General features: G+C 51.8%; 1 protein-coding gene across 3 annotated transcripts in view; it reads right to left on the bottom strand.

The window, feature by feature from the left end:
- SSH1 (slingshot protein phosphatase 1) overlaps positions 1-10,343 on the bottom strand; it is a 51,933-nt gene that overhangs the window by 17,080 nt on the left and 24,510 nt on the right. For 2 of the 3 annotated variants that reach the window (XM_046639268.1, XM_046639269.1), the window contains exons 4-7: positions 8,888-8,952; positions 8,318-8,439; positions 3,685-3,753; positions 2,633-2,698 (exon numbers count right to left, since the gene is read on the bottom strand). In XM_046639268.1, the coding sequence (XP_046495224.1) occupies positions 2,633-2,698; positions 3,685-3,753; positions 8,318-8,439; positions 8,888-8,952 (322 nt within the window). Of the gene's footprint in view, positions 1-2,632; positions 2,699-3,684; positions 3,754-8,317; positions 8,440-8,868; positions 8,956-10,343 lie in introns of those variants that run through there. The other variant, XM_046639270.1, reaches the window with a different exon arrangement.

Below are 10,343 nucleotides of genomic sequence, written 5' to 3'. Positions count from 1 at the left end.
AATGACATAACGCACTGAACCCAATGACATAACGCACTGAACCCAATCACATAACTCACTGAACCCAATGACATACGCACTGAACCCAATGACATACACACTGAACCCAATGACATAACGCACTGAACCCAATGACATACGCACTGAACCCAATGACATACGCACTGAACCCAATCACATAACGCACTGAACCCAATCACATAACGCACTGAACCCAATCACATACGCACTGAACCCAAGAGCAAACAGAATATCCCGCCCCATTTCCAACAAGGAAACAAAAAACTTCATAACTCGCCCAACCAGACCAGTTCACATGTCATTGTACATTCCAGCCATTCACTCCCAAGAATTAAGATGTGCTTCTGACACTGTGGTTACGTTGCGCGTAGGGACCACGACTAAGCCTAGCAGTGGGAAGGAAAGGGTCTTTAATATGCAGCAGGTGCATTTTACTGCATTCTAAATAACTCGCTTTCTAACCCGCTCCTATCAATGTTATAAAGGCTTAGGTGCTTAGATTTCCCAAGGAAAGGAGCTCCTAGAAACTCATTTTAATACAGGAACTAAATGAAGAGGTTTGGGGAGGCGGAAGGGGGCAGAAGAAACAATATAGAAGAAGTACATGGTAATGGCCAATTCAGTCATCTCTGTTTCTCTTCTTTTTACAAAAACACAGGCTGGAAACTTCTGAGTGAATGGGCTGAACTAGGCGTCAGTGAGGCTGGATGGAGTTATGAGAGGGCAGCCCAACAATGGTATAAGAACCCCTGCCGGCCACTGCACTTTCCCCATCATACACGTGTCCTCTCGCTAGGCTGGTTGAGGGAACAAACTTGAGCTGAATATTTACTAAATTTAGTTCTGGTTCTGAAGTTTTGGAAAACCACGTGGGCCTATTTTTTATTTGCCTGTAGAGAAAGAGATAATAAATTACCCAGGGTCAGAAAGAAACATCTGGGACATCTAGAGAATTCTCATTTCAGGCTTTTCCCCAAAAGGATGCTGACTGGACTGTGCGTGGAGCACCAGCGGAGGCAGAACTGAAGCGCGGCAGCGACCCCGACCCGTGGGAGGATTCTGCGTCACTCGCACTCCCCGGTGAAGAGAGCAGCTATTTTGAAACACTGGGCGGCCGCGTCTCGTCGGACTCCACCAGCTCTCTCCTGAGTCTCTCCCAGATTCCTGGAGAGACTGCTGTGCTGGGGTCGCTGCCTCAGCGGTTTGTGCAACCCTCCAGGGACGAGGAAGGCTCCAAGACGTGTGTGCCAGGTTCTGAGAAGCTCTGAATTTGACTTATTTCACCCAATACAGCCTCTACCTCATGCCCAAAGTAGAGTCTCCAGGGAGACCCTACCCTCCCGGGCCCCTGCCCCGGCAGTCAGAGCCCGGCACCCCATGAGAACACCCTCCCAGCACCCCTCGGGATGACACGGGACTGTGCTCGTGTGTTTATGGCCACCTCCCTCCAAAGATTTTAAACCCCAGAGGATGGGAATTGTGTCCATTTTATGCCTCCCCAGATGCCCAGTGCTGTTCCCCCCAAGGAGAAAAGTGAGTGCCTACTGTGCACCAGGCACAATGAGGAAGTTAATTTATGCTGGAAGGACGTTGTCGAGAGGAACTACACACATGTAAAAACAACACTCCTTCCAAAACAAAAAATCAACCCAATAAAGAAGTGACCAAAGGACAAGACAGACATTTCTCCAAAAAAAGATATACAAATGGCCAACCAGCGCATGAAGTGGTGCTCAACATTCACAAATGAGGGAAACGCAAATCAAAGCCATAACGAGACACCGTTTCACATCCGTGAAGATGGCTATTATGAAAAACACAACAAATAACAAGCGTGGACTAGGATGTGGAGAAACTGAAGGCCTTGTGCACTGCTGGTGGGAATGCATAATGGTGCAGTCTCTTTGGAAAATAGTTTCGTAGTTGCCCAAAAAGTTAAACGTGGAATTGCCATGGGATCTAGAACTTCCACTTTTAGGTGTGCATCCAAAAGAAGTGACGGCAGGGACTCAGACAGATGCTGTGCTCAACCACGGGTCACAGCAGCTCCATTCACAGTAGCCAAAAGGCAGGAAAAACCCGTGTGTCCATCAACAGATGAGTGGGTAAACAAAAAGGGGTCTAACCCCATAATGGAATATTATTTAGCCTTCAAAAGGGATGAAATTCTGACACACGCTACGACATGGATGAACCCTGAAAGTTTATGCTGAGTGAAAGAAGCCAGACACAGGAGGACAAAGATGGTTCCATTTATACGAGGGACGTAGAATAGGCAAATTCAGAGACAGAAAGTAGACGAGAGGTTCCCAGGGCTGGGGGAGGGGGCATGGGGAACCAGTGTTTAACATGGACAAAGTTTCTGTCTGGGGTGACGACAAACCTCTGGAGACAGATGGTGGTGATGGCTGCACACAAGGCGGATGCACTAAATGCTACTGAATCATACACTTCAAAATGGTTAAAATGGCAAATTGTGTCATGTATAGTTAGCCAGACACACAAAATAAACACACCTAAATGAGCTTCTAAGTAGAAGGGGCTTTTCTAATTGTGCCGCCCGCTAGGAAAACATTTCTAAGGAGTTAAAAGTCCCTAAAATCACACTTACCACATGGCCTGGACAGACACGGGCTTGAACACGTGCATCCTGCCTGCTGTGCTGACACTGAACCCGCTGAGGAGGAGAAACAGAGAGCAAGGTCCCAGGGGGAGACGTCAGACTCTGCCATCACACCCGGGCAGGCCCCCCACGCACACCCTGAGGACAGGTGTGTCCCATGCCACCTGATGAGGGACCAGAGGCTTGCTGCATCAGAGATGCGGGCAGAGGCTAAAAAAAAAAGGACGTTCTCCAATCTGGAAGACTTGTTTTTAACCCAGCAAGGTGAGGTCTACCGCAAACTGAAGCCCAGCCCTGGGGCCCAGGCAGCAGTAGCATGATGCCATCTCTTTTCCATCTCTCCAAAAGCCCCAGCCCAGTCACTACTTCCCACCCCATGTACGTTTTTTGTAATTGCATGGAAAATATATTAATGGAAAACAAAAAAGGGAAAAATGTGGCCATAATCTCACCGGTTCAATAAACCAAATTTTCATTTTCCCCTCCCAGTCCTAGCTATTAGGCAACATAACTTTTACTGGTGGCATCCTAGTGGAGGCACAGTTTCCTTTCCTGCTTCTTTCCACTCATCGCGGTGCTGTGCCCCACCAGGAGCAAATGCACACAGAACCCGGATGGCCTTTCGTGTCTCATCTACCTGCGGAGGCCAAACAGCTGCCCCTAAAGTTTTGTCATGTATATTTTGCTCCTGAAACACTGTTGTACCTGTCGGTTGTATGTCTTTCTCCACACCCCCCAAGGACTGTGAGCTCCTGCTGTGTCATGTTCATCTGTGAGCTTTCAGGGGCTGCCCCATACAGAGGGCAGGTAGTGAATATTCATTTAACAAATCCAGGTAAACGAACAAACGTCAGTCCGCTTCCTGAACGCCACACAGCAGCAGATCCCCGTGACATGCCTCCGTTGAGACTTCACAACCCAAACCTACATAATGTCCACAACGTACCCGATTCTGCTGCTAACGAGTTTCCAACGAGGCCCAAACCCAACTCCTGTTTCAAAGTCTCTAGTGAAAGAATCTTTTAAAGAGATCTGCTTACCCGTCTCCATCAAGGTGGATTTTCGTGTCGCTCCACAGTCGGAGAACCATCCCAATGGTACAGCTTTTACTGTGAGGGAGGAAAAAGGCCTGTACAGTGAGGGTCCCACTACCAGCACCATCCTCCCTCTCTGCATCTTTGCCTAGCCTGTCCAGCTCACGGCGAGGACCACCGCCTGTGCGGGGCCCGGCTGTGGGTGAGTCTCTGAGAAGCTGTCAGGCTGTCTGGAGGGCCTGCTCACCACAGAATTTTAGAAGACATGGGTCTGGGATGGCCCCACTAGAGGGAGTCACGAGTGATCCCCACTTGGACACAGTCACAGCGTCCTGTGACCCCACCCTTTGGTGTGGATGCAGCTCCATAAACACCAGGTCCCCGCCGCAGCTCTCAGGGGACAAGGAGCGACCAGCTAACCACACTGGGGCAGGAGGAAGCAGCAGATGCTGGCGCACTCCTGCCACAAGGCCACACGCACTCCGGGGGACAGAAGTAGTGGCAGCCAACCCCAGCCTCCTGTCCTGGGGCGACAGGGGAGGGGCTCTGCCAACCCCGTTACTGAAGCTCAATTCTGACCCCTGTTTCTGCACCTTTTGTGCAGTTGCCGTTTCAAACACAAGCTTAGTCTGTCTTGTTTTGCCCATCCTAACAGTGAAACGATGCTTAACAATGATGCTTTCAGGATGGGCACCACTGAAAAGCACAGTGGGAAGGACAGGCCTTTACCAGAGGGTCTCCTCAGCTTATTATGACAATTCTTCAGGCATTTAGAAGAGAGTCAGCTTGTGAGAAACTGCAGTGACCGCCAGGGCCAGCCCCGACGACCTCTAGGGATCCTGTGCTTACATCTCTGCCACCGCCAACAGCCCCCAGGAAGTCGCTTCACACGCGTGAGACTGTGCGGACGGCGGCCTGGGGCTCAGAGAACATCTCTTCCCCCAGCGCACGGGCAGCCAGGCAGCTGCACGGGACTCCTCCGCCCTCTGCTTCTGCGTCTGTGTCGGGTCACATCAGACGAACCCTTTGTGTTGGATGAATCCTCAGGCCCCACCCTGCACTCCTACCCATGCTGGATAGATTTCTTTTGGAGAGCTACAAAATAAGGTTCACGTTGAGACTCGGCGCTCTGGAGCTACTCGGGAGGGGCCCCTCAGAGCCCAAAATCGACGAGCAGAAAGCCCAGGGACCCACGCCAGGGACTGACAAAGGGGAGAAGAATTGTCACAGAGAGCTCCGAGGAGCACAGGAGTGGGCGGCCAAAGGCCCCGTGCAGGAGGGGTCCTTCCAGGGCAGGCGGAGGCCCACGGGGCAGAGATGAAACTGTCCACATGAAATGAGGGCAGCAGCTAACCCGGCCTCCCCTAATCGCCAGGACGGGGAAGAGCCTGGGAGGGCAACACGCAGGGGCAGAAGCCCATGGACGGTTCCAGGCAGGGTCCCAACCTGGAGTCAGGAGCACGGAGCAAGGAGCGCGGCGTGGCTGGAGTAGCTCTGCAGAACCCCTAACGAGCCCATCTATTGTTTGCGTGAGTCTCCCACCAGCCCCTTAGCGATAACAGTAAAATTTCTACAATGAAGGAGGGTCTTGTGGCTTTACAGAGATGGGAAGCAGGGAGGGGACATGCAGTGAGGGAGACCGCGTCTTTCAGAGGAAGAATGACCCAGAAGGACAAATGGGGCGGGGGCGACTCTAGGAGAAAGCGCTGCTAAGTCTCTAGGGCCGGCACAGCAGGAACAGAGAAGGCAGCTGGGCCCACGTGGGGACTCAAGGCGCACGCAGGAGATGCGCTGTGGACGTCCTCTAACAGATGGCAACAGTCACAAGTGGAGGACAGCTCGTGGCACCCAAAGTGTTCCCGAATCTGAGACAAAAATCCATCCCGGATGGAACCTGCTGGGTGGCTGCTCTGGTCTCCCAAGGAAGGTGTGGGGACAGCTCTGAGGAGGAACTCGGCGCCTGCTGCACCAGGCCACCTGATGCTCTCTCCAACACCGCTCCTGGGGTCCCCTCCTTCTTCGGTGCAATACTCATCGCTCCCTCCTTTTTTTTTTTTTTGGAACAAGGAAACAAAACCCCATGGTAGGAATTTAGAAAAACAAGCGTATCATGCTCTCAGTAGGCCAAAGGCTGCAGTAAGGACCAGGGCTTTGTTTTCAAGGCAGGGATGAATACAACCGCCCAGCACCCGGTTCAGGTGGGAGCTGCAGAATGTCTGGTCCTAGTCTCCCATATGCCTGGGTGCGGACGACAGCTGCATCAGGGCCAACAGTAGGAAGGTCCACGCAGTTCCCACTCCCCTCTGATCCCCCACACACCCTCTGCAGCCTCTCCACCCACCTACCCAACCACAGGACACCGGCACTGGCCTGCGTGCAGGCTGTGGCTCAGGCTCGGAGAGCAAGTGAAGGGGATGCCAGCTTGAGAGCAGAGCATGCAGCAGAGGCAAGAGGCCCCAGGGAGAGGGTGCTCCAGGAGAACCGAGGGCAGGTGCCAAGGGGCAGCAAAGGTGGGGCAGGGCACCTTAGAGTGTGGGAGACTGTGCATCCGGGCCCGCGTGCTCCGCTGATAAAGAATGACCTTGGAGTGTATGTGTACAGTCCAACGCCACGTCCACGACCTCCAGGCTACGAGCTCGGACAGAGCAGAGGTGCGTCTCTCTCATGGATGCAGCCCCAGCACCCAGCAGGGTGCCTGGCATAAGGAAGCACTAACCAGTGCGCACATGGCAAGTCTACGAATGAATCACTGAACAGGGCGGGTCCAGGGCAGAACCGCAGCATGACAACGGGAGGGACAGGGTGAGCGGAGTCTACACTGCAGGGCTACAGTGACGGCCCTCACTGTGAGTCCCAGCTCTGCTACTAGGATGGCCTTTGTGCAGCCACTTCAACCTCTGGAGCTCCTGACTCCTCATTTGTAAAACGTGAGGTAGGGCCACTGACCCCACAGGGCGATTTAAGGGTTAAATGAGGCATTTATGAAGCATTTTGTTAACTGCACTGTTCTCTCCAACCGAAGCAGCAGAGAGAGCTGGGAGGCGCTTAGATTTCCACCAGGCTCCAGCAGTTTGGGCTGAGACGATGGGCACATTCTAGAGGGAGGCAGATTTCAGTTCGGGGCCAGAGAGCGTCACTGGAATGGACTACACTGGTGAGGGAAGTCCCTGCCCCGAGAGACGGCAGAGAGGCTGAAGGATCATTCGCAGAGAAAATACGCCTGCAAACCTGGTGAACACCCCGTGCCTCCTGCCTCACAACCACACCAATAATAGCCAAAAAGATGGGGCTGTCCACTTCTGAGAGCACTGCCTGGGTGCACCCCGACATTAAGGACCGGGCCCTCCTGGCTCCAGGATTCACTTCCCAGGACAGTCTCACTACATCTTCCTCCAGACCCAGATTGCCCAACCAGCCCAAGGCCACCGACGCCAGCTCACACTTATCTCCTAGTGTGCGCAGAAAACCATCTCATAATGGTATTGTGTACCAGGAAGAAAGTCAGAAAAGCAATGCCCTCCCTTTTTATTCATTTACTTTTAACAAGCAACAAAGTCCTGGGTACCAGCGTGCCACTAACAGCAGCTCTGTCACAGGACTTCATTGCCTTTGTGGTTTTTCTTCCTGCTGTCAATTCTGCCTGAAATGCTCTTCAAACGCACCCTGCCCTGCCCTGCCTGTGAACTTGTGCAACTGCCCACTTGGCTGTCAAGACTCAGCTGAGCCATCGCATGCTCCGGGAGGCCTTTGGCACGCCTTCTCTATGTCCACCCCTCTGTGTTTGCAAAGCCCCCTGCACATCTCCCCGTCACAGAGCCCATCACCCCGTCTCTGGTCATGGCCCTCTTCCTGGCTGGGCTTTCGGGCTCTCTGAGGTCGAGAACTTTGTGTGCTGTTACTGCTGTGCTAATCTGGGCCTAGCATGCTGCCTCATTCGCAGGAGAATGCAAATCAGTTGCTTAATGAACGAGGAGATTAACGAATGATGGATAAAAGGAGTCTACTTTAATCCAGTTTGAACAAATCCAGGTTATGCAATGATCTCACGCGCATTAACTTACCCTAGAGCAAGGAGTTCTGTTCACCTTCATTTCACACACACAATAGGGCTTATAGTACAACCAACCTGGCCCCCAGTTATTGGGAAATTCCAAATCTCTTCTCAAGTCTGACCCAGGACCATGGGAAATCCATACTGGATAAGGTGCTTGCTACAAGGCCGATCAATCACATACTTCTACGTGGGCCCGTCTGCCGGGAGGGCATCCTGCCTGCCTCACTTGGTGGGCTCCAGCTCGTCCTTGGGTGTTCATCACAGACATCACTGCCTTCAGGAAGCCCTCCTGGCTAAGGTGCCCTCTTCTAGAGCACCATCGATGGGACCCCGTGGTAAACTTCTGGGCACAGTGTGACTCTCCTATCCTCTCAGTGGACCCTGAATTCTCTGACAGCAGAGACCAGATCTAGCAAGCACCCGGCACACGAGAGCTGCAATGGCATGCTTACTGTCCCCAGTGCCTGATCGTCCTGCCACCAGCATCACGCATCCACTGTCATGGAGATGGGACCACGGAAACCTTTCTTCAGCAGGGACTCTTGTCCCCATGGCAGAAGGAACCCACTGTCTCAGCAGACTCACCTTTCCTTACTGGAAAAGTCGACGCCCAGCAGGATGCTCTCCTCCGTGTCCTGGCGCCCGCTGCTGTCCACCACCACCATGTACCGGACCCGCTCCGCCCAGGCGCTCTCCAGGCGCACGGCCTAGACGAGCAAAGAGGCTGTCACTGGCCTGCCTTTGAAGGGACGGCCCTTCTTTCACCAAACCAACATCAAGCGCTTTTGTTATCTACCTTCCCTCGTGAGTTCAGGGATTAAGATGAGGTTCTCAAGACCAGGAGCCACATCTCACTGTTATGGGACAGCACTTCGCTCAAAGGAGACCCCCAAAGTGTGTTAAAGGGGTGAGCAAATAAAATCCAGAGAATGAAGATTCCAACTTGGCACAGACTGACAGAGACCTGACGCACCCTCTCCCTGGACCTTCTGGGGACTGAGGGACAAAGCTGCCTTTGGCTTTTGTGAACAATTTGGGAGAATCTGATATCACATTACCTACCTACCTCCCTCTCCCCCTGCCATTGCTCACGGATAATTCCCCACCAAAGTCCACAATTAAAAATCAGAACTTGCCACTCTCGTCTCTTCTTACCAGCTTGATTCTATCTTCACAACGCAGAAGGTTGATCATTACTTGAAGATGTTGGGGCAAGTCACCTGTTGGGCCAATGAACGACGTTTTAAAAGGCCACTCACCGCTCTCCAGGCAGAAACCCATGAGAGGCTCATGTTGAGGGCCCGGAAGAAGACCTAGAAGTTAAAATTCGGGGCAGGCCGCATGGCCGAGTGGTTAAGTTCGTGTGCTCCGCTTCGGTGGCCCAGGGTTTTGCCGGTTCGGATCCTGGGCGTGGACCTAGCACCACTCCTCAAGCCACGCTGAGGCAGCGTCCCACACAGCAGAACTAGAAGGATCTCCAACTAGAATATACAACTATGTACTGGGGGGCTTTGGGGAGAAGGAGAAAAAGAAAAGATTGGCAACAGATCTTAGGCTGAGGTGCCAATCTTTAAAGAAAAAAGAAGTTAACATCCCTCTACCTACATGACAGGAGAAACATCACAACCACCAAGTCTCAAGTTCTCTTCCTCCACCCACGGATGTTGTGTGATGATGAGGGCTGAGACACAGCTTATTGCCATGTTTTTAAAAGTTGCTTTTATTTTCAAAAATACTTGCAAGATGGGTTTTTTAACACAAAACCGGGAAAATACAGACAGGCCCAGAGGAGAAATGTCATGAAATTCAAACGAACGTTGCTTTGCAGGGCGGGGCAGCAGAAGCTACAGGCACGGCTGGAGTCGGGGTTTGCTGAAAGTTAGTCTGAAAACAAAAGGACTGGGGGTCATCTTTCCTTTAAATTCTCCTGCATTTTCCATCAGAGGTAGACATCACTTCTATAAGCAGGATGGGACATGTTTAAGTGCTTCTACAGATGGCAGGCGCAGGGTGGGTGCCCAGAGAAATAATCTGAGTAGACAGCAACCTGTCATTTTTGCTTTTCTTGCTAAAAATTATGTATTCTTCTTTTTCCTTTGGTTATTTAAAAGACGCAGTAATCCAGAGTCAGCTGTTGACCTTCTCTGAGCAGTCCCCGGGGTCCAGAGGGTGCCCTGGGCTGGAGTGAGGGGAGGACAGTTTGTCAGAGGTGGTAAGTCTCCTTGGCCATGGGATCAACCAAAGTGAAGAAGGGCTGTGCATTCCAGGCAGAGGGGCCACCTCTCTGAGCTACATAATTAGTAAACAGCAAGCGTGACTCGAATGCTGCTTTTTTCCGAGCTTTTACTTTAAAAATGTTTGCATGGGGTTTTTTCCTGAAGAAAAGGTTCATCTGTAAAGATACTGATCTAGAAGAAAGTGCAAGTGCAAGGAACAACTCATTGAAAACCTGTATTGACTTCGATTTGTGTAACACTCCAAAGAAACTGAATTATCTTTTTAAAAAAATTACGCTATGGAACACAGTTAGAACCTCAGAAGGATCAATACACTGGATTTGTTCCTTTTGCAGAAGCACCTTTTAATTTTTAGGGCGGAGTGACATCTGACG

Source organism: Equus quagga, chromosome 15 (assembly GCF_021613505.1).
Source record: "Equus quagga isolate Etosha38 chromosome 15, UCLA_HA_Equagga_1.0, whole genome shotgun sequence".
NCBI classification, from domain to species: Eukaryota; Metazoa; Chordata; class Mammalia; order Perissodactyla; family Equidae; genus Equus; species Equus quagga.
Note: the sequence above shows the minus strand (reverse complement) of the source record. Positions and strands in the feature narration are given on the sequence as shown.